The sequence below is a fragment of the Leptopilina boulardi genome, unplaced genomic scaffold, assembly GCF_019393585.1.
Source record: "Leptopilina boulardi isolate dan_hultmark-lab unplaced genomic scaffold, ZJU_Lbou_2.1 LbouV2_59, whole genome shotgun sequence".
Lineage (NCBI taxonomy): Eukaryota > Metazoa > Arthropoda > Insecta > Hymenoptera > Figitidae > Leptopilina > Leptopilina boulardi.
The window spans coordinates 1,178,209-1,203,493 of NW_026138004.1; the positions used below are offsets into that span (position 1 = coordinate 1,178,209).

Below are 25,285 nucleotides of genomic sequence, written 5' to 3' on the forward strand. Positions count from 1 at the left end.
TTAAAATTATACAAATATAATTCTTTTTATATTTACGGTAAATCTATTTTTTTCATTATTTCATTTAAAGAAAGATTCTTATATTGTTAAATTATTTCCTCAATCTGTAATCGTAGATACAAATCATGCTCCTTCATAAAACAAACAATGAACTACAAAAATTTTCTAACGTAGGAAGAGGAAGCTCAGTTAATTACAATTCCTTTTTTAAAAAGTTACTTTGTTTCAAATATAAACTGAGTTGAAGCTTGTATACAAAAAAAAAAAAAAGGAAAGAAAGAAAACAATAAAAGAGAAAAAGAAGTAACGTTTTATTGGCCTTCTAAATGAATTTTAAAATGGAATGATGTCATAAAAGATCCCCTTGAGATACGTATTGACAGCGAGCAATGACATTTTATATACTTTAATAGTTACATATATAGGCAAAACATGTGTCATAGATACAAAAAAAAAAAAAAAATACTTGAGCAATACCATATATCAGTGTTAAAATAGCAAAAATTTGTTTAATTTAACAAAATTGTTTTTTTCTTTCTTCTTTTTATCAAAAACAAGTAACTCACAATTTTTATCGGATTAGGTTCTAGGGGTTTTTGGGATCGCTGATTATGAATCTGATCTCAGATTTTCAAAATTCAAAATGTCGGATGCAATATGGAGGACAATTTTAAAAAAAGTTCCCAGACACAGATTTGCATGAAAAATACAATAATTTTGTTTTAAAATTGTCCTCCATTTCGCATCCGACATTTTGAATTTTTAAAATCTGACATCAGATTCGTTATCAGTGACCCCAGAAACCCCTAGAACCCAAGCCCACAAGAATTTTGAGTTACTTGTTTGATTAGACATGTTTTTTGAGGTTAGAAAAAAATTTTGACCTAATGGAGTAAATCGGATTTCAGATTCGTGTTCAGCGCATCAAAATACGTCAGAAAATCATATTCAAAGTCATAGATGAAACATAACCTCAAAATTCAAGGGAATAGGTTTTCAGTATTTAAGGCCTTAGTTCAAACATAACCTCAAAATTCAAGGACATAGGTCAAGGGATCATTGGGTTAAAGACTATGTCCGACAAACATAACTTCAAAGTCCCCTAATCAAGAAACGAACATAACCTCAAAATTTAGATAAAATTTTAATAATGTTAATATTTGCATCATTTGAAAAATTATTCCTTAAAGTGGAAAGTCATGTAAGTCATATATAATATAATATAGCATATAATACATAATATATTATAATATAAATATAATATATTTTCATTATTATTAGAAAAAAAAATGATTAGTTATACTTTCAATTTATAAATTATTAGTGTTAATTGCAATAATTCATAAACCAAAGGGAAAATAATACACCAAAAAGAACAATATGAAAAGAAATAAAAAATTGTAATTAAAAAGCCACTAAAAGACAAAACATTTATTGTCTAATAATCACATTAATTAACAAATAATTTATTATATCAAAACCACAATTGTATTTCGTGAACATTATTTATTGTCAAATAATTATGTTAATTGACAAATCTTATCAATAATTCTAATTAGCCTAATTTTTAAATGAGTTTCTTCAAATTATAATTTGTAAAATTATATCTTCTAATTTTTTTTTTTATTTCTTATTATATCTTCATTATTGTTATTATTTATAATTAGAATTATTAGATTTTATTTGTGAAAAATTACTTTATTTCTCATCTTTTAATTTTTGTCTTTAATTTCTTTTCATAAAACAATAAGAGATTATTATTATTAATATTGTTATTATTAAAGTTATTTTGTATTTATAAATCCAGCTATTTCTAGTGACAGTTAAACTGGGGAGTTAATTAATTTCATAAATGACAAAAACTATGTCATGACGTCTCTTTTATTTTACAGGAATGGATGAAGAAACTTCTTTTTTTTGGTGAAAATACGCGGCTTTTAATAAAGAAATTTAATCAAATGTAAATGGCAATTTTTTAACAATAAAAAAATGTATTTTGTGTAAAAAAAATTGTTTTTATTTCTAATTGAATATTCATCATTTTTTTCGAAAATTTAAAAAAGGTCTTACAATAAAAATTACTATGTGTACCTATTATATAATATAATTGAAAAATGCAATTCATTTTAATGATCTGCATAAATAACAATTGCACGAAATAAGAAAAAGAGAAATCGAGTTTTTGTTTTTATTCTCTATTAAATTTATTTCTATTATTAATAAATTTATTATTTATTTTTGAATAAACGACTTTTTATTTAACATATTTTTTAGGTAGCAAATTTTTTTTGACAGAATTTTTATTTTACAGAATTTCTCTTTAACATTTTTTTTTTTTTTTAATTCTAATTCAAATTTTTAAAAGCCAGAAATAATAAAAAAATTATTATAATTAATAAAATTAGTTAATTTATTATAATACATACTGGAAAAAAATTCAATAATAATAATAATAATAAGAATAATAATAGTAATAATAATCTATTTGTCCAACAAACATAACCTGTAAAAAGATCTCGGGGCAAATTTTAAAATTAGCCAATCAGAAATTATCAAGAAAATTGGGTTTGGTTAATTTAAAAATTTGCGCCGAAATCTTTTTTGTTTGTAGGTTATGTATGTTTGGACATTTGCAATTTTGGACAAATTGAAATTCGACGTTTTTAAAAATTAATTTTTGTCAAATAAAAATTAGGACAATTATTAAAGATTCCTTGAATTGGAAATTGTGGCATTTAAAAATTCTTCATTTGTGCGAATTTTTATTTAATAAAATTTTTAAAAAACCGAAGTTCAATTTGTCCAAAATAGCAAATGTCCAAACATACATAACCTACAAAAAAAGGGATTTCGGCGCGAATTTTAAAATTAACCAATCACAATTTTCTTAATAATTTCTGATTGGCAAATTTTTAAATTCGCGCCGAAATCTTTTTGCAGGTTATATTTGTTCGACAAATAGATTATTATTATTATTATTATTATTATTATTATTATTTAATTTTATCGGGTGAAAATTTTAATAAGTTAACTAATTTTATTAATTTATAATAATTTTAATTATTCTATCAAATAAGAATTTGTGGAAATAAAAATTCAGTAAATGGATATAATCCTGGCTTTTTTAAATTTAAATCACTTAAAATTCTCTTGAATGAGAATTCTTATTAATATTATTATTATACTTAAATTAAATTTTATTGAGTTAAACTGAAAATAGCGTATCAACGTTAATGACGTGTGTATATATAAATTCAAAAAAAAAAATGACTGAATTATTAATTGCAACCGATATTTTCCTATATATATCTCCTTCTTCCGTAAGTATTTTTAATTATCTCCAACTTCCTTGTTTGACAGTTATTCATTACAAAGAATAATAATACATAATATATTTCTAATTAGGTCGGTCGAAATTTTAGCTACATTGTATATTCTATATTAAAGTTACCAATTTCTAATACAAAAAGTTTCATAATTAAAAAAAAAAAATTTAATTCTTAATATGATTAATAATAATTGTAATTAATTATTTTAAATAATTTTACTTATTAAATAATAATTTATTTAACATGACAATATGTATATATAAATTATTATTTATTATTTTGTACTTTGTTTTTGTATACAAATTTCAAAAGATGACATACTTACGAAATAAAATTTAATTTTTTTAAAATTTTTTTATAATTAGAAAATTTGCAACTTAATGAAAATTTTGTTTCCTTTATTATAATCTCTGAGAATTAAAGTTCACAGATGTTTAACATCTATATCTCTATATACATATAATAATAATGACTTAAAGTCGACATGACTAACTGTTATGTATATAAATGATCATCATCTGCATCATTATTACGTTGTTGTCGCGTCATTATAAAGACAAAAAGAAAATGTTTTGTATAAGAAAATTGTTTTTTTTTGTTTTCTATGAAATCAATCAAGAAGTTTTATTAGAAATATATAATTAATAAGAAAATTCTGTGAAAAAGAATTTTTTTATCAGTCATTTTATTATAACTTTGAAAAACAATTGTTTACATCATACAAAATTTTTAATAAATTGTCATTGTCCCCCTGCCCAGAATAGATTTAATTTAAAAAAGGCTCTATATGGGCTTAAATTACAGTAAATTTTGTCTAATTTTTAATGCCGTATGGCACTTTTTAAATATTAAACATAGGGGATTTTTTAATACAAGATTAAAACTTTTTTGGAAATAAAAATTAATTACCGGCACAGAAATCTACATTATTAACTGATGGTAAAAGCAGAAAAATGATGATATAAAAATTACTAACATAGAAATCTACATTACCGACTGATGGTAAAACATGAAAATATTAGAATTACCAACATAGAAATCTATATTGCCGACTGATGGTAAAACATGAAAATGAGAATATAAAAATTACCGACATAGAAATCTACATTACTAACTGATGGTAAAACAATTTTTAAATTGTCCTCCTGCACAGAATAGATTTATTTTTAAAAAAATGCTCTATATGGGCTTAAATCACAGTATATTTTGTCTAATTTTTAATGCCGTATGGCACTTTTTAAATATTATACATAGGGGACCACAAATGTTTATTAAAAAAAAAACTTTCAATATTATCAAAAAAAAAAAGTAATATTTTTTTAATACAAGGTCAAAACTTTTTTAAAATAAAAATCAATTACTGGCATAGAAATCTGCATTATTGACTGATGGTAAAAGCAGAAAAATGATGATATAAAGATTACTAACACATTACCGACTGATGGTAAAACATGAAAATATTAGAATTACCGACATAGAAATCAACATTGCCGACTAATGGTAAAACATGAAAATGAAAATATAAAAATTACCGTCATAGAAATCTACATTACCGATTGATGGTAAAACAATTTTTAAATTTTTTTAAAAATCTTCTTTCCTCTTCCTCTTTAATCTAAAGGAAATTTTAATAAAACAACAATTAAAATTTTTTATAGATTATAATTTTACACTATATTTGAAAAATTTAACATGAAAAAATAAGTTTTTTTTTATTAGTTTTTAACATTATAATAAAAACATGTTTATTAAAATGAGTACTATATAGTACTAGTACTATAAGCTACTGCATACGAGGCATTTTTAATGCGTGACTAAAAGTCATTTTAATAGTTTGCATTTCCGTTTATATCTCACACGCACCGGATAGGAAAGTGCAATCAGTATTAAACAAAGATTCTATAATTTTTCTTTCAGTGCAAGTGTACTAAGCGCGCGTACTCTTTGTGAACATATATATGAAATGCATGAATAAATTTTCATTAAAACCGATTTTCTATATATATTACAAAATTTTTTTTATATAATAAAAAATTAACTTAACAGAATTTTTATTTCTTCAAATTTTCGATTTAACATAATAGCTATTTTAATTAATTTTTATTAGACAGAATTTCATTGGATATAGGATTTTTTTTTAGCTTTATTTTCGAATTATTATTAATTAATAGAATTTTCATATAACCAATTTTTCATACTACACGAATTTATATATAAGTATATAATTAATCGAAAAATCATTTAACAGAATTTCTAATAGTGATAGAATTTTTACTTTGTCCGAAATTTTTTGGCGCGATTTTTAAAATTAATCATTCAAAAATTGTCCATAAAATTGTTATTGATTTTAAAAATCGCGTTGAAAGTTTTGTTTCTTCGGGTTGGACAAATGAAAATTTTTTTTTTACAAAAAGAATTTTCTTTTTCTCGTCAAATTTTTTCACATAAAGTTTTCAGATTATTCCAAATTTATATCGGATTCAATTTTTTTGCCGCAGTACTAATTTTGGATTAATTTTTTTTTTTTTTTGTTTGAATTAAATTCAGATTATTACGGACTAATTACGGATTTATTTTATATGTTAATTTCGAATTGATATGGAGCATTTTTTGATTGTTGTTTTTGTATAATTTCTGGACTAATCTGAACTGATTTATCCGGATTTAATCTGGAATACGTCTGAAATTTTAACAAAGGACTTCTCTAATTATTTCTGAAAATTTGAGTCCAAATCTGTAAAAAAAATCAAATAACTTTGCAAAAATTGCATTACTCGTATTAAATAATTTATTTCACTTGAATCAATAAAGTAAAATTGTTATGTCAAGTAATTTTTTTTTATTACAAACGTATACAAAATATTTTGTATTATACATATATATTGTGTTACAAAAAAAAGTAATTCAGTTTTTATTGGATTTATATATCTAATGAACATACATAGGTATATTAATTTTAATTTATGAAACATTGGAAATTACAATTTTTTTTCTCTCTTTCATTTATAATTAATCTTAATATTAAATTTAAATTGAAAAAACAAAATGAGTACCTGCAACTTTTTTTTTCTTCTAATTTTAAAAAAGAAATTTTTAAATTCTTAAAATTATTACCACCAGGAGAAATTTTAGATCTATTGGGATCTTCTATTATTCATATATATATATATTTTTTTGATTTGTTTACTAAAAAAATTATACTGTTTTATCGGTCATTTTTCGACAGATGGTTACTTAACGTCGTAGACATTTAATAAGATACATTAAACGCAATAAAACTTTGACTTTATATTAGAAATGCATATAAACGCAAAGAGTCAAGGAGAGATGAGAATGCAAACAATTATTAAATCATTTAAAATTGACAATATGATTAAAAATTGCATGCATGTGCAATTTATAACAGAAGGTTTTTGTTCTTTATTTTTATATATAGATAATTTATATTAATTTATCAAAATTTAGACTTTTTTTGTCATCGAAAATTTTGAAAAACTAAAAAATTATTTCAATCATTTAAAAAAGATTCAGAAACCGCAACATGTAAAGGAGTATTACCCATATTGTTTTGAGCATTAACAAATGCTTCATTCTCTATAAGGTATTTCACCATTTCGTAGTTATGAACTGCAACCGCATAATGTAAAGCAGTATTACCTTTATTGTCTGTGGCATTGATATTTGCATTATTTTCTATCGCCAATTTTACCAATTCAAAGTTATCATATTTTGCAGATATGCCCAAAAATGTACTACCATCCTTATCTTTAACATTTACATTGGCTCCATCTTTTAGACATTTTTTAATTGCTTTATTAATTTCTTCTTTAGGCACGTCTTCACTTAAAATAGAAAATAAATCACAATTTTTTATTTTTTCTTCATCTTCATTATTATTTATTGCTCTCGAGACATGATCTGATTCATCCATTGATTTAGGCTGTTGTTTCCTTCAAAATGATAAATTATAATCCTATAGACATTTTATTTAAAGGTAATTTATTTTAAATGACAAGTATTGCATTTTTTTTTGCCATTAAATATTCAACTAAAAATAATGCAGTTGAGTGAAACTAGAATCAAAGTTAAAGTGAAATGATATTACAGATTATGATAAACATTAGTATCTGAATTTAATTCGAAATTATAGTCTATAAGGGATATTGTTACCATTTATTGACATCAGGTTGCAGTTTTTCACAATTATTGTTTGTTAGTTCACATTGCTGTGATAAAGAAAGTGAATCTGAAAGAAAATGATGATGATTTTTGTTATTTTCGTTAAAAAATGTCAATTTTTAAACTTCATTTTTAATTTAACGCAAAATTTTGCATTTTGTATTTTTTTTTTGAGAACAAGGAGATGCATTGCACTCAAATATATAATCCCTTAAAATTTTAGACAAAAATCTTTTCTCATTTTAGAATAAAATTGATACTCGCAAAACACATTTTCCAATACTAGGTCACGTAGAAGGTTCCCACATATCTTTAATATACAATTTTTTGAATAACTATTTTTAATTAATTTTTTAAATTTCTATTCCATAAAGGGAACACAGTTTTTAGAGTGTTTTTGAAATTATAATTTAACCCTTTGAAGCATACATTTTTCTTTAACAGGAATTTATCTTTGAAGTGAATTATAGGGGGTTTTAAGGGTCGCTGATTACGAATCCGAAGCCAGATTTTAAAAATTTTCAAAATTCAAAATGGCTGATCCAATATATGACCCCCGAATAACAAGTTTTAAGCAAATCCGATCAATTCTTCATTTTGTCATCCGCCATATTGGATCCGCCATTTTGAATTTTGATAATCCAACGTCATATTCGTAACGAGCGACCCAAAAACCCCCCGAGTAACAAGTTTCAAGCCATTCCTATAAATTTTTCATTTTATCATCCGCCATATTGGATCCGCCATTTTGAATTTTGAAAATCTGATGCCAGATTCGTAATCAGCGACCCCGAAAACTTTATAGACATTATTGTTATGTTATTTCCTATTGTTGTTTAGTCACAATTACATTTATTGTAAAAAAACGCTATTTTTAAACTTAATTTGTTTATAACATTTATTTTATTTATAAAAAACACTTTTTTAATGTAGTTATATTGTAATAGATATTCTAAAATACATTTTGTTACTGAAATGTGTAAAATAGTGGCTGAAGTATTCAAAAAAGTACAAGAAAAAAGGTGACACTCAGGAGTGTCACAATGCCGCAAAGGATTAAGGAAAACTCACCATGGAAAACTGTAAACACTACTATTGTGAAAAAATAAATTATCCTCAACATTTTTAAAGAGTAGTATGTATAATGGGCAAGTTAGAGATGGATAACAGCACTTTTCTGATTGTTTTTTTACGGTTCTTAATGTTCTATGACAAATTTAATTTCATCGAAAATTGTGAATCATAGATATCTTGGAAGAGGACAGAATGATCAGCATGAAAAGGTCTATTGTACTTTGATCAAAGGTCAATTGCGTATAACTCGAAGTTATCAACGTAAATTACGTAGAATAAGTAATCTACGTTGACAACCGTAGAAAATTCACGTAATTTACATTTCAAATATGGCGTCTAAAGGCGCATTCATACCTCTTGGCTGCCTGCCTGCCTGCTGTAGTTACTGTTACGAGCCAAGTTGTATATTTAATTGCGCAAGCGCAATTTCACTTGGTTATTTTGTGGATTCAGCCTTAGTGTTAATCATTAAAATGAACCGGGAAAGTTAAAATAATTACACAATTAATTTCCGTTAAAACGGAGGGAAAATCCTCTTGAAGACGAACAATAATAATTAGATAACGAATTAACCAATTATTAATTGTTCCGACTTCTAGATTAAAACCCAAGCTTTTATTAAATATAGAAAGAGACAAATACAAAGTTGACTTGGAGCGAACTCGACAAGTCGAAGGCAAGATAAGATCTGACGTAAAACATAAAGTACAAGTAGTGGAGAAGCGCTCAGCTGTGAGTCCATGTGGCTTCTTTGCGCATGCTCTTTATATTTTCTTATTCTATGCTGTTTCCAGCAACACTGCACTGCACAACACTACGTATCTTATTTACTATACACTTTACTAATTATATATTTCAAGGTATATCTTATACATAATATTTATTATATTATAAATATTATAATTAACAATATAACATACTCATACGTATTAATGTAATAATTAATTATTATCTTGTTATTGTGTAAATAACACACACACACACACCACGATTATATATTTAATAATGTTTTATAGAGAAGATGATGATTTTTAATTTATATTTTTAATGTAAAAATCTAGTTGATATAAAATATTTCTTTACAAATATTTTATCCTTTGTTTGATCAATACGTGACTTTTCTCGATTTAGCGAGTCTACATGTGTGTCTGGTCAACATGTGTTTGGTGTCCTGTAGAGAAAGGACCACAACTTTTTCAAGTGGATTTTTTATGATCTTTAAGGGTTTTTATTTCATGGTTGGGATTAAAGGAAAGTTAGAATCATATTTCCTTTTGCTATTTTACTTAATTTATGACTTTTCTTAGAACTGTTTATATTCTTTGATTTGAGAATAAGACTTGAAAATACTTAAAGCGTGAAGATATTATTTTACAATTAAGTTAACTTTTTATAGTTTCCTCAATTGCTAAATTTATGTGAGAATAAATTCTAGAATACAAAATATTAATTATTTAATATTTTGAATATTTATTATTTAGCGCGTAAGTATCGTTAATTCGAGATATCGAAAAGTTATTCGAGCGAGAATATAGTCGCTCGTTACACTTTCCCCCTTATTAAAATTTTCGTTAGAAAATTAAATATATAAGATTACATCTATAAGATAAAGTAATTTTATTTTTACATTGTATAATTACTATTGTTATGTATAGAAAAGGAAAAATAATATATTCACTGAGCAAAACTACAGTTGCTCATCTCTCACTCCTCCCCAAATGAGAAGAGCAATGTTAAAATGAAAATATTGTATAACAAGTAACAGACAAATATTCTGTCACTTATTTATTTTGATTAAAATTTAAAAATTTTCTGTATACTTTACAAATAATCAACTAATAATGATTTATTTTCGAATTCAAGAATACTTTGACATTGTTCATCGGAGATTTTGTATTTTTATTGAATGTTTAATTATTTGTTAATTTCAAGAATCCTGCCACATAACTCTTCAGACGCCCTTCGCTCTGATTCAAGAATTTTAAAATTCCCAAGGATCGACGAACAAACTCGCCGTTCGATCCAACTTGTTGATCTTCGAAATAGATAATTTCAGCAGAAACAACATTATTTTCGAGATTCCTCGATAGACCGACGAATAACCTCGCCATACGGTCTAGAAATTATTTTTGAGATTAACTCCTGTAATCTCGTGGCCTCTTGATTCTCTCAAACAATTGACTTTTCAAAATCATCATTTTGAAAAAATCGTTTCCTTGCAAAATTTTATTTTAGCAAATTTTATTGCTCTCATACACTATCCAACCAATGTATATCAGAGAATACTGCACCAATTCAATTGTCAATTCGTGTTCGTCTAGGGATAAAGAGGAGAGCACAGGTGTATTAGTCACCTTATGCTACGGATATGGATTAATTTATAATGAATAAACGTCATTTAACGTAATGTAATTTTTATTCTGTGCAGCATCTCTCCATTAATATCACAAAGGCTAATAGATAATGCATAAGCGCAATTGTCTTTTAGTACACCTTATGTACCGTGATCATACTCTCTCAAACGATGTCTCTACCTGAGTAACCTTGAATTCACATTTTATAACTGAAGGAAGTGTTTATGTTATGTTTGAAATCTAAACAAAAAGGAAAGAGAAAAAAAAAATCCTATCAAAAGTTTTCAGATTCATTTTCAATGTTAAGAACATCTTCAGATTGATTTGAATTATTTTTATTATCATCATAGCGTTCATGATCAAAAATTAATTCATACTCAGCTTCTATGGCATATTTTGTAGCCAATTGAAAACTATTTGGGTTTCTTAATGTAACTTGCAATCTACATTCCGGGAGAAGCCCTCTACAAAATGATTTTGTTAAAAATTTATCATTTTCTAATAATTTCGCATTTAAGAAATCAGCAGGCGTATCTCTACGAGATATTTCTGTGAACGAAAATAAAATTTTTCTAGCCTTGGCAATATAGCTATGAATAGACTCATCTTTATTTTGATTTAATTTCGCGATTTCTATTAAAATTGACGAGTTATCGTAGGGTAATGAGAAGCCGTCTTGTAAATCGGACAAGAAATGTTCAAGGGTATTAGCAGAAGAATGTGCCATATACTCTTTTGCTATACCTTTTAATTTTCCACGTATATATCTAAAAAGAATATTATGATTTTCGATCGGGGTATTTTGAGCTGCATAACGACATTCCGATAGAAAACTTAAAATGGAAATATTTTCACCATCAAATTCTGGCAAAATTGCAACAGTATCTCTAAATGATACACTTGGTAATTTAATTAAATTTAACGAATCATTAGGAATATTTTCCTCTATGATAGATCGTGAGTTTGTACTTGAAGAAGGTTCTGAAAGTGTGCTCATACCTTTATTATTAAAATGTTCGGATATAGCCTTAGCTAATACGAGAAAATCATTTTGCGAAAATTTTTTCAATATTCCCTGCTCATTATTTTTATTTTGTTCAGAATTTAAGAGTCCATTTTCATAATCTATTATGTCTTTAAATTGTAAATTTTCATCAGAATTATCTATAATAATATCATCATCATCATCTCTATATTCAACGCCTTGTTCATGCAAATTGTCCATGTTGTAATAATTTATTGGTAAATTTAAATTATTAGTAATATAACCTGAAATTTAAACCAACAGTATTAAAATTTTTCTAATAAAATCTGGACAACTTTGCATAAACAAATAGCATCTAACGTTTAACAATCTTCTCACTGTTTTACTTATATAATGTATACTTATATTCGGTATAATTATATAAAAAAAAAAATTTTTTATATAGAATAAAGATTAAATTATTCTTATATTTTAAGAGTTCATAAAATGTTCATAGTCTTATAGAATAATCAAACCTTTACGTTGTTTTATTTCACTTAAACACAACCAAATTTTATGCACTTAATTTCGAAATTGGCCATAATTTATCCTATTAAAGGATGCACTCCCGACACAACACAACACAAAACTGTAAGAACAGCAATCGGGAACATCAACAGCAATCAGGAACATGAACAGCAATCAAGAACAACAATGTATAATTTTTCAAAAGTTCAAAAGTTTTTTAAAAATCCCGCACTAAGGAACGGACGAGCCCCCAATTTATGTTACGAGCCAAGTTGTATATTTAATTGCGCAAGCGCAATTTCACTTGGTTATTTTGTGGATTCAGCCTTAGTGTTAATCATTAAAATGAACCGGGAAAGTTAAAATAATTACACAATTAATTTCCGTTAAAACGGAGGGAAAATCCTCTTGAAGACGAACAATAATAATTAGATAACGAATTAACCAATTATTAATTGTTCCGACTTCTAGATTAAAACCCAAGCTTTTATTAAATATAGAAAGAGACAAATACAAAGTTGACTTGGAGCGAACTCGACAAGTCGAAGGCAAGATAAGATCTGACGTAAAACATAAAGTACAAGTAGTGGAGAAGCGCTCAGCTGTGAGTCCATGTGGCTTCTTTGCGCATGCTCTTTATATTTTCTTATTCTATGCTGTTTCCAGCAACACTGCACTGCACAACACTACGTATCTTATTTACGGTGGAGTCGTGTTTTGACCGTTCTCGCATACAGTACTCAAGCAGTTTTTTGTGAGGTTACACCTCACGCTGAGAAGTTTAACATATAATTAGGAGTTCAATTGATTGGATTATATATACTTTGGACTGATAATAAATTTTGATAATTACTAAAGCTTTATATTGGTCTTGACTCAACACATCTCTGGAATTTATACTTTTCGTCATATTAAGGAAATTAAACCAGCAGTCATTCCAAATCACAAATCTCAATTTCACGGAACAGGAATAAATGGCAATATAGAACGTGACTTGGATACATGTGCCTTATGGAATTTATGGTTGTTTACCAGTAGTTAATTGAATTTCAACCTACACCTTTTCGCAAAATTTGGAAATTTGGAAAATTTTAAATATAAGGTCACATTTATATATCAAGTTTGTCTGGATCTCCAGGTACTGCCGTCCTTCATTTTATACTTTACCTTGTTTACCTAACTACACACAATACCCTTCTTCCCTGTGGGTTGTATTTACGCTCGATTTTTGGATGTTTGTAAATAAAATAAATTTAACACCTGTCAATAATCTTAAAATTCAAACTTTTAAACTAAATTAATTTTGTATTCTCATAACTTTGATTATATTTATTAAGAGCAAATTGACAAACAGTATATATATCTCTAAATAATAATTTTCTCTTTTCTTTTATAAATAAACAAACCAAATACTTGAGGTCTGTAAACACAATTAGTGAATTTTTCTTACATACCTTACGACACTAAACTTGTCTACACTATACTACTTTTTATTTTTATTATTTAAAACACTTCCTTCTACAATTAAATTGATACCTTTCACTTACCCATAGAGGAAGAAAGTTTTTATTTTATTTTTTGTTTACTGAATTCACATGTATGTTTAAGTCTTTTATATTTAAATTTAATTAAATTAATTTTTTGAGCCTGCTTGGCATTTGAGGCCGAGATCGTTTCCGGAGTTTATACTTGCCGGCGTTTCTTTCTATTTTTAGGTGTGCTCATGTCTCCAATCCACCCACGCAAGTCACCTTTGCGTTCGTCTCCAAGCACTCACCGTCCACATGGTATGATAAAGGCTCGTTCTACCGGAAGAGCCATGAACATAAATAAGAGATCGCGGGATATTTCTAACCTCAAACCGGGGTCTGTTTTTAACATCGAAAAGCGTTCTAGGGTCAATATCGGGTTAGGTGGGGATCCTCTTCATTCTCTGACATCCTCATTACATTCTCAACATCCCCCCATTTCCAACATCCCGATGGAGACCTGTGATTTTACTCCGGTTGATGGAGTTGAGGCAAGGTCACCCCTTGCTTCCAATCCCCTCACAGATCCAATTGTTCAATCGAATTCTATTCTTTTTGATCATCCTACTGAAACGTCGTCAGATCTAGCCATTTCACATCTGTCCTCTTCTCAATCTGATTCAACAGATACAATTGCTTCTGGGCCTGAGTCTCTCATTGATGAGTCTCCCAACACCAACTCACCTAAGAACTCTAGTTCTGTCTCTTACGATCTTATTTGGATGAATGAGGACTTCAAAGATGACCCTAGGTTTTCCGAGGAGTCTCCTACCCCTTTTACCATTCTCGTTGAATCCACTCAAAATAAAAAAATCGGTAAATATAACCGCATTGCGTTCGCGGATTATTTGGAGTCGATCGTCAGTGATCCTCTTCGCACCATCGTCTCCAACGGTCTTAACCAGCTGCGCATTACTTCCTCAAGCTGGTCCCTTGCTAATTCTCTTCTGAACTCCACCCACTTGAGTAGTAGCGGTTATAGGTCCTTTATCCCCACATCATTGGTCAGTCGTAAGGCGCTGGCTCACGATGTTGATCTCGGTCTGTCTCCTCTTGCTATAAGTGGAAAGCTGGAGGGGGAGGTACGAGATAAAATTATTTCTATTCGTAGGAAAATAAAGGACCTCAACGAGGTTTCTGGTATAGTAGAATTTTTATTTTCTGGTGTTACAATTCCGGACTCTATCCTCATCGCCAGAGTCATATTCAAGCTTACGCTTAGTGTAACTCCACCTAAGCGTTGTTTCAAATGCCAACGCTTCAGACACTTCGCAACTCAGTGCAGAGCAACCCACCCCACCTGCGAATTTTGCTCAGAGCATCACACTAAAAACAATTGTCCCAATCATAATAGATCCTCCCAGTGCTCAAACTGCATGGGCAATCACACTGCAGCTTCAAGGGAATGCCCTTACTTTAAGTATGAGCTTGCTGTGATGAGACACAGATTGGAATTCAATGTGGGTTACGAGGAGGCTGAATCCTGGCTGCTGAATCATGGTTTCTCTCGACCTGGTTACCAGGTAGTCTGGGAGGAGCCGATGACTTCGGCTGCTCATAATCAGCCAGCTACTGAGGATAAGACGGCGGAGAATGCCGAAAGCAGACCTATCTAATTTATACTACATTTAATTTTGGAACTGTGTCCCATAAAACCTTTTGTTTTTTTGTTTTGTTTCTGTTTATTTATTTATTTAATATTTATTTATTTTTATTTCATTTATTTTTATTTATCTTTGTTTTTATATTTTTATTGTTTTTATTTATTTATTTGATCTTATTTATTTTTATTTCATTTTTATTTTATTTTTTATACTCTTTATAATTTTTATTTATTTTGTTTATTTATTTATTTTTACTTATTTATTTATTTTATTTATTTTATTTCTATTATTTTATTTATTTATTTATTTATTTTATTTATTTTATTTATTTTATTTATTTTATTTTATTTATTTTATTTATTTTATTTATTTTATTTATTTTATTTAATTTATTTATTTTATTTATTTTATTTATTTTGTTTATTTATTTATTTTATTTTTATTATTTTTAGTTTATTTATTTATTTTTTACTTTTTACTTATTTATTTATTTATTTACTTTATTTATTTTATTTTCATTATTTTTATTTATTTATTTATTTTATTTATTTTATTTATTTTATTTATTTTATGTATTTTATTTATTTTATTTATTTTGTTTATTTATTTATTTTATTTTATTATTTTTATTTTATTTTCTATTTTATTTCTATTTTTTCTTGACAGCCTACATGTGATATATTTTATTTTATTTATCGACCTACCTATATTTTGATTTTAAACTAATTTTAGTGTCTTGTCTTGCTTTTGCTCTGTTCGGCTTTTAAAATATTCGTTATGCAAGAACACAGACCAATACATAAAATTTTTTCACTAATTCTCTGGAACGCCAGAAGTATTCAATCGAAGAGACCAGAGTTGGAGGCTCTTTTATGGACCCATGACCCTGATGTTGTGTGCATCACGGAATCATGGCTCACATCCTCTTCGAACTTTGAAATTCCGGGATTTATCTCAATTAGACAGGATCGTCTGACTGGTAGGGGTGGTGGAGTTCTGATCTTGATTCGAAGGGAGATAGCTTTCCGTCTTACAAATGTTTTCACTTTTCACACTAGAAATCTTCAAATCGATGTTGCTTCTATCTCCCTCCGCACTATGTTTGGCACCACCCAGATTACGTGTCTTTATGCCCCCCCTGGTGGTGACATCTCTCCGGAATCATGGTCTGAGATATTTGAAATGCTACCCATGAATGTCAACCACATTTTCTGTGGTGACTTCAATGCACATCATACATGCTGGGGTGATCAAGCCTCGAATATCAGAGGGGATTCTCTTCTGACTTTTGTGTTGGACAGAGACTTGCTCATCACTAACACTTCTTCCCCTACAAGATTCCGTGATGCTAATGTTATGGGCTCCAATCTGGACCTTATTTTCTGTTCGCCATCGGTTCTTCAGAACTCTTCTATTTCCGTCTTGGAGGACTCATCATCTTCGGATCATCTGCCGGTTGTGTTTCGTGCCGACATTGTTCCGGCAAGGGTGTCCTCCTCGTCTCTTCGATATTGCCTCAAGGATCTAGATTGGCTGGATTTCAAGAATAAAATGGAACAGTTCTCTCTTGACTTGACTTCCTTACTAGCCCAAGAGCATTCTCCAGTCCACGTTTACAACTCCTTTGTGGACAACCTCAAGTCGTCTTTACTGGAGTGCGGAGCATATCTCCCCCAGCCACGCTCATATAAACCAGCTTCTCGTCCTCTCTGGTGGAATGAGCAGTGCGATGCGGCTCTGGCAAGACGAAGGGAGAATTATAGATGGTATCAATCCAATCAAACGGTGGAAAATCGATCTGAGTTTAAAAGGCGGGACAACGAGATCAAGAGAATATTGAGGGAGCAGAAGCATCTGGCCTTTAGAAACTTCTGCGAAGGTATGTCGCCGGCGGGAGGTGTGTCGAGTCTCTGGCGTACACTCCGGGCGTTGTCTTCCCGCTCGGCCAGAGTCAATACCAATTTATCTTCTGATCCTACATCTCCTCTGTTAACGAAATTCAGGGATGAGTTGATTAGGGAGGATATTCCTCCGGTGTTTATCCCAAATCTGGACATTCCACCTGTATCCAGCCCTAACAGGATTCCTCCATTTACTTCCAACGAATTTAAAAAGGCCCTTACCTCCTGCAAGCCTAAGGCTTCGCCAGGATTGGACGGTATTTCTGGGGACATGATACGCGGACTTGGGCCGATAGCCCTTGAATTTTTGCTCGTCCTGTTCAATCGTATGTTCCAGCTATCTTCCTTCCCGGACTCATGGTTGAATTCAAGAGTCATACCAATTCCCAAACCTGGTGGTAAGGGTTTCCGACCTATCGCCCTCACTTCAGTCTTTTCCAAATTATTTGAGAAACTTGTGCAGGGCAGAATGGAACATGTGGTGGAGTCTGGGAGACTTCTTCCTACTCACCAGTATGGCTTTCGAAAGCAGAGATCAGCGATGGACTGCGTGGCTGCTTTTTCCACCGATGTTCTGAAAGGCTTCGCGGCTTCTCGTCATACTCTCGCCATTTCGATTGACATAAAGGGTGCCTTCAATAATGTCCGGCCAGACATTCTCAACAAATCACTTGTAAGACTCGGCTTCCATCCCAATATTATAAACTTCATTACTTTTATTACCTCTAAGAGATTTATTTCTTTTGACGCGGATGGATCTAATCTTAGGACTTGCGGCGTTGGCGTTCCACAGGGGGGGGTCTTATCACCTATTCTCTTCAATCTCTACCTCCGAGAGATTGAACTCATCCTTCCTAGTTGGATGAAGTTTGTAATGTATGCTGACGATCTTCTTTTGTATGTCACATTTAGTGATTCCGCCTCTATATCGGAAGACGTTTCGCTTGTTCTGAGCCGCTTGTCCATTTGGTTGAGAGGTCTTGGTCTAGATATTGCCCCGGCCAAGACCACATGCTGCATTTTTTCCAGATCTAGGAGGTCCTTCGACGACATACATGTTTTGATTGGGAACTCGATCATCTCTTGCGACGCTTCAATGAAACATCTGGGTGTTCTTTTGGACAGGAAGCTTTCGTGGCTTCCTCATATTAAGATGATTGCGGATAAAGCAACCAGGGCAACAAACATCTTAAGAATAATCTCTAGAGCCACTTGGGGATCCTCCCCTGACTTGGCTTTGCTAGTATACCGCAATCTTATTCGCGCTATTCTTGATTGGGGTGCCCCTCTTTTCGCTGATTCGGCCAAAACCACCCTTAAAATCCTCGACAGAGTCCAATCGGCAGCTCTGAGAACGTCTTTGGGTTGCCTTAAGTCAACCCCCATCTCGGTACTCCTGTCTGAAGCTGGTGAGCCCCCCTTGTCCTTTCGCAGAATCCATCTTTCTAACTCGTTTATTCTTCGAAATCTCAGATGGAAAGAGAACCCTGTCATACTCGGACTGGACCAGCTGCTTCGTAAGGTGCAGGCTGGCGGGACTAAACTGAATCTTGAAAGAATCTCTCTACTAAATGCATACGCTCGCACTTATCCTATTGTCGAACTCTCTTATAGGACAGCGCTGCCTGCCTATTTCGATTGGAGGTGGGAAATTCTTTCCACAGCACCATCCTCGGACATTAATTCGGGATACGAAATGCAATATCATGCTTCGCCTGAGACCTGCTTCAGAGACTTGATTGCCAGGAACTACCCGAATTTTGCCCTAATATACACTGACGCTTCCCTTTTTTCAGATTCTGGATTGGCTTCGGCTGCTTTTTATGATGAAACAACTGAGTTCTCGTATGGGATCCCTCTCCAGCCATTCTCGTCCATCTTGGTTGCGGAGGCCTTCGCCATTTACAAGGCTATTCTACATGCCAGGGCTCTGAATCTCCCAAGAACTCTTATAGTTACGGACTCTCTGGAGGTGATTACTCGTCTCAACAATTGCCTCCTCCGTAAAGACAACCCGGAAATTATCTATAAGATCTTGGACTTGATCCATCACCTCCCTTCTGACCTTCCATCTCCTTTCAGTTTTCTCTGGGTTCCGTCTCATGTGGGAATTGTTGGCAATGAAAAAGCGGATGCCATATGTAAAGCCTCTAACACATTTGCTAATAGAGTCTATTTTGGAACATCTTTGAGCGATTTCAGAAGAAGTGTCTTTGTCCCTGATCACCGTGCGAGGTTGGCTCATTTGTGGCCCTTCTCGGATCGTGACTTAACCGGACATCGATACTTTGAAAGAATATCGCTCAAGACTAGTAGACCTTGGTTTGAGGGTCTTTCCCTTCCCAGGGCTTGGATCAATGTAGTCACCAGACTCAGATCTGGACATACTTTTACCGCGGATCACTTTGAACGCATCCATTGGAATACCAGGATGCAGTGTGCTTGCGGGGTTGATCGGAGAACTTATAACCATGTGTTGAACGAGTGTCCTTCCCTGGCACCGGTCAGGGATAGATTCTTTGATTTCCTCAGGAGAAAGTTTCCCAATGAGGATCCGGAAGCGGTTTCCCTCGATGATTTGATTTTTGCCCCTAATGAGGAAATTGTCAGAGAGATTGGTGGATTCTTTTGTCATGACCATCAATTCATCTGACTCTTGATTCTGGTCTTTTGGCATTTTTACTTGCCTGATAAGTATTTGGCTGCTTTGTTTTGTTTTATTTTGTTTTTGTCTCTCTTTTTGCTCTTTTGTTTTTTATCTTTTTGTTTGTTTGTTTGTTTATTTTTTTTTTTTCTTTTTGCGTTTTGATCTTCGCGTTAAATTTTGCGCCAAAAGTCGAGTGTGTTGCGGCCGGTTCCGGTGTCGCCTCTCCCGACTGGTGGTACCTGGCCCGTCTGCAATTCACTCAAGAGTCGGGACTTTGATGCTTTGCCTCTCCCCGAGCAGCCTGTACATGAATGGACCTTGGTCTTATATGTTCTCTGATCTTTGACTTCTTCTATTTATTTGTTGTTCTGACAGTTGGCCAAGCCTCAAGTCATTTAAGAAGAAGAAGAAGAAGAAGTATCTTATTTACTATACACTTTACTAATTATATATTTCAAGGTATATCTTATACATAATATTTATTATATTATAAATATTATAATTAACAATATAACATACTCATACGTATTAATGTAATAATTAATTATTATCTTGTTATTGTGTAAATAACACACACACACACACCACGATTATATATTTAATAATGTTTTATAGAGAAGATGATGATTTTTAATTTATATTTTTAATGTAAAAATCTAGTTGATATAAAATATTTCTTTACAAATATTTTATCCTTTGTTTGATCAATACGTGACTTTTCTCGATTTAGCGAGTCTACATGTGTGTCTGGTCAACATGTGTTTGGTGTCCTGTAGAGAAAGGACCACAACTTTTTCAAGTGGATTTTTTATGATCTTTAAGGGTTTTTATTTCATGGTTGGGATTAAAGGAAAGTTAGAATCATATTTCCTTTTGCTATTTTACTTAATTTATGACTTTTCTTAGAACTGTTTATATTCTTTGATTTGAGAATAAGACTTGAAAATACTTAAAGCGTGAAGATATTATTTTACAATTAAGTTAACTTTTTATAGTTTCCTCAATTGCTAAATTTATGTGAGAATAAATTCTAGAATACAAAATATTAATTATTTAATATTTTGAATATTTATTATTTAGCGCGTAAGTATCGTTAATTCGAGATATCGAAAAGTTATTCGAGCGAGAATATAGTCGCTCGTTACATTACCATGGTAACATGATAAGAGTGAGTGAAGCAGAAAATTTAAATTTTTCGTCTGTTTCACTCACTCCCATTATGTTACCATGACAACTGCAGCAGGCAGGCAGCCGAGAGGTCTGAATGCGCCTTAATAAATAGTGAATAAACACGTGGATAGACAGAACACATAATCCCTTTAAGGTGCTTTTATACCTCAAATTTCGATCAGATCAACATTATTTGTGGATTGTGAAAATACGTGAAAAGTCATTTTCACGGCGGGTATTTTTGAATTGTTTTAAACAAAAAATGTTTTTTTAAGAAATATAATATTAAATAATTGTTTTAATATGTAAGAACACTTTAAAATAGTGATAGAAAGATGATTTGATTGCAAAAATTTAGCAAATTTTGCTTTAAAACGTTTTCTGCTACAAGAAAGTGTAAAATGACGATGTTTGTGAAATGGTTTGTACAGTGCTTCTTCCTTGTGAGTGTCTCTCAGAGTTTTGTTTATGACTGTTATGTTGGTTCTTTTTAACTTGTAATAAATAATGAGTACTGAAAATAAATCGGTAAGTTGAAATGTTTATTAAGTAATTTTAAATCCAACAACTTGATTTGAAAATTAATTATAATTACTTATGAAAATCATAAGTAATTATAAAACTTGATATTTAAAAACACAAAAAGTATGTGTATGAATTTGAGGTTATAAATCAATTTTCCACGCATCTCTCAAAAATACTTTCTGTATATTAAGTTTCTTTCAGTTATTCGAAACAATTAGTTGAATTTAAATTTATTTGATAAACATTTCAACTTATTGATTTATTTTCAGCACTCATTAATTATTACAAGTTAAAAAGAACCGACATAACATAAACAAAACTCTGAGAGACACTCACAAGGAAGAAGCACTGTACAAACCATTTCACAAACATCGTCATTTTACACTTTCTTGTAGCAGAAAACGTTTTAAAGCAAAATTTGCTAAATTTTTGCAATCAAATCATCTTTCTATCACTATTTTAAAGTGTTCTTACATATTAAAACAATTATTTAATATTTTATTTCTTAAAAAAACATTTTTTGTTTAAAACAATTCAAAAATACCCGCCGTGAAAATGACTTTTCACGCATTTTCACAGTCCAGAAATAATGTTCATCTGATCGAAATTTTAGCCTAATATCAATCATTGTTTAATGTTTATTCTTATTCACCGTTGTAAAATAATTGAAATATTTTAATTATTTTATTTTTATATTATTATATATTTTTATTTATTGTTTATTTTATAGAAAGGAAAATACGTTAGAAAAAAGTTACCACGCGTTCCATATGTGCAGTAAAAAAACCTATCAGCAAGTTGTAAATTTACAAACCGGAAAATTAAAATGCTACATAACCTAAAAGTTGTTTATTTTATAAATTTTTCACTTATTCTGTCTTTTTCAGTTATAAATAAGTGTACTTTTCTTATGTAACCTATAATTTAATGTTATATTATAATAAAATACTCAATTATGCTATAATAATTAAGTGATATATGTGACGCTCCACGAGAGAAGGGACCTAACGAGCTTTTGACTTAAGCTTCATTCACTGTGTCATTGCACGGTAAAAGCGAACCTTAAGTCTAAAGCACGTTAGGTCCCTTCTCTCGTGGAGCGTCACATATACAGAAAATTATATAAGTTAATTTATAAAATAAAAAACAAATTTTAGGTTATCTAGCCTTCTAATTTTACGGCCTGTAAATTTACAACTTGTTGACAGTTTTTTTTACTGCGTGCGGGACACGTGGTAACTTCTTTTCCATAGGAACTAATTAATGACAACGATTTAGAGGTTAGAAACATGTGTTTACAACAATTAAATCAAACACTCGTGGCCAGATATGCCTAAATTTTTTTGTCCTTTTCTATCACACGTGTTGCCATGACAACATGTGAGTTAGAAAAGGAGATAATCTGGCAGGCATAATCTGGCCACAAGTGTACACTACTCGATCAATACGCCCTCGTCTTTTACAAGAAACTTTTGATCATGCTTTCTGACAGTCGTTCTATGTATGCGAGTTTCGAGTAAAATAAGTATTGGACAAAAACTAAAGACGTAAAGTAGGTAACTAAAAATTTATGTGATCTACCTACCTATCTCTGACAAAGTCACGAAGGATTAGGTTTGTCAATGAATGTCGACAAATTTTATAATCGGAAGAAATTTTCTTATATTTTTCCCATTAAACAAAATCAATCATATATATTTTGCTTTCATTGGCAAAAAAAAAAGCAAAATGATTAATTTGAAAATTACATAAATTAACGGCATTATTTCGACAGATTCTTCATATTGGTAACTATTATTTTATTAAAATAAATTTACATTTTTTAAACATAAATTTTTTTCAAAAACGTATAAAGGTAAAAATCAAAAAATCGTCAATATGAGTCTAACTTTTTTAATTAAAATAAAATCTTTGAAATGTTGAAAAAAAAATTTTTTTTCGTGAGTTTCGTTCTAAAATATGTCAAAAATCATAAAACACAAAATCACATATTATCAAATTGACATCGTACTTCATTTATTTCATAGTTTAACATTAAAAAAAATTCAAATTTGGGGACAAGTGGAAAATTCTTTATATTTTGCATTTAGTGTTATAAAAATACTTACCACTTTCTTACATTACATTTTAAACATTAAAGAACACGTACACGAAGAGAAATTTTAATTTAGATAATGAAAAATTGAATTAAACTTTTTTTAAATCTCAAAATGTAAATAAAGACATGGGACACGATAACATTTTTAAGCATATTTACGATTTTATACCTGTTGTAGATTTCAACAATTTTTTTATTTTAACTTATAACTTTTATAAGTTTTCTATTATTTATTTTAGCATTTTGTTTAGTTATTAAATAAAAAAAAAAATTAATAAATTTACTTTACCTGTTTGAAAAATGTAAATTTTTACATTTATATAATTTAAAAATTTTCATTAAAAATAAGAAATTATTTAAAATTATAAATTTTGTTAAATTATTTTTACAGTAAAACACGAAATTTATATTTAAAGAAAAATAGAAAATGACATCTGAAATCAAAGAACAAAAATTAGATCAACAGTCAGATTATCAAGACGATGGAAATTCAAAATGTGAATCGCCAAAACGTGGAACAACACTATCAACAAGTACAAGCAGTTTTGAAGCTTTAGATCCTCATGATCCAAATTTAAGTCGTCTTGCTAATAATATGTTTCAAAAAACAAGTGAATATTTACAAGAAGAATTAACGGCAACTCATGCCGATTATCGTTTATTAGAAAGACTTAATCAAGAAACAATATCAAAATATTCTGAATTAAAAACAATTGCTACAAATGTATCTCAATCATTAAATTCACTTAATGAAAAATATAAAAATTTACAACCCGTTTTAGACAATATTAATCAAATAGACGATAGTGTGAATAAATTGGAACAAGCTGCTTACAAATTAGCCAATTATTCAAAAAGATTAGAAAATAAATTCAAAGAACTTGAGAAAGAAAATAAAAATTAAATTTTCAAATTTATTGAAAAAAAGAAATCTATAAATATCAAATTTTAAGTCAGCATTTAAATTATATTAAGTTTGTATATATTATTTTTAAGAATTTTCAATCTTTATTTCGAATAATTTAATTACAACTTAAACAAATTAGCATAAATCTATTTTTTAATCGTTTCAATATAAAATGAAAGAAATATTGTATCTAATAATTTTATATCCAAAAATTATAAAAAAAAGATTATTAATTTATAAAAAATTAAAACCTTAAAAAATTGAATATTCTGTAATTTTTGTTTTTCGTCACCTATTTTTCTTCAAATTCTAATTCAATAAATTATATTCAATCAGATTTACTACGCTTTCTGAAAACCTGGAAAATTCAGGGAATTTTATTTGGTATGAAAAGTTCAAAGAAAAAATATAAAACACCTGGAAAAAAAAATTAATTCAAAAAATTCATTAAGGTCAGGTGATTTCAATTGAAAACG

General features: G+C 29.6%; 3 protein-coding genes and 1 long non-coding RNA gene across 5 annotated transcripts in view; 3 read left to right on the forward strand and 1 right to left on the reverse strand.

Annotated features, from left to right (window-relative positions):
* The window catches only part of LOC127290331 (uncharacterized), a 192,293-nt gene extending 190,308 nt beyond the window's left edge, over positions 1-1,985 (forward strand). The window contains exons 7-8 of the long non-coding RNA XR_007844295.1: positions 909-1,201; positions 1,893-1,985. This is a non-coding gene — a long non-coding RNA (uncharacterized LOC127290331). The remainder of the gene's footprint in view (positions 1-908; positions 1,202-1,892) is intronic.
* Positions 1,986-6,387: 4,402 nt separating this feature from the next.
* LOC127290325 (putative ankyrin repeat protein RF_0381) lies at positions 6,388-14,124 on the reverse strand. Of its 2 annotated transcripts, none has more exons than XM_051318823.1 (3): positions 13,976-14,124; positions 7,500-7,575; positions 6,388-7,279 (listed from the first exon to the last, which is right to left on the reverse strand). In XM_051318823.1, the coding sequence occupies exons 1-3, from the start codon at positions 13,977-13,979 to the stop codon at positions 6,838-6,840; spliced, it is 522 nt and encodes a 173-aa protein (XP_051174780.1). In that variant the 5' UTR covers positions 13,980-14,124; the 3' UTR covers positions 6,388-6,837. The 2 variants fall into 2 exon arrangements, with proteins under 2 accessions (XP_051174780.1, XP_051174779.1); XM_051318822.1 differs by lacking the exon at positions 13,976-14,124 and adding an exon at positions 8,580-8,828.
* A 285-nt stretch (positions 14,125-14,409) lies between these two features.
* Positions 14,410-15,573, forward strand: LOC127290303 (uncharacterized). The gene has a single exon (XM_051318795.1). The coding sequence runs from the start codon at positions 14,410-14,412 to the stop codon at positions 15,571-15,573; it is 1,164 nt and encodes a 387-aa protein (XP_051174752.1).
* Positions 15,574-23,303: 7,730 nt separating this feature from the next.
* On the forward strand, positions 23,304-25,074 carry LOC127290328 (biogenesis of lysosome-related organelles complex 1 subunit 2). The gene is made up of 2 exons (XM_051318829.1): positions 23,304-23,591; positions 24,294-25,074. The coding sequence occupies exon 2, from the start codon at positions 24,330-24,332 to the stop codon at positions 24,804-24,806; it is 477 nt and encodes a 158-aa protein (XP_051174786.1). The 5' UTR covers positions 23,304-23,591; positions 24,294-24,329; the 3' UTR covers positions 24,807-25,074.
* Positions 25,075-25,285: the final 211 nt, after the last annotated feature.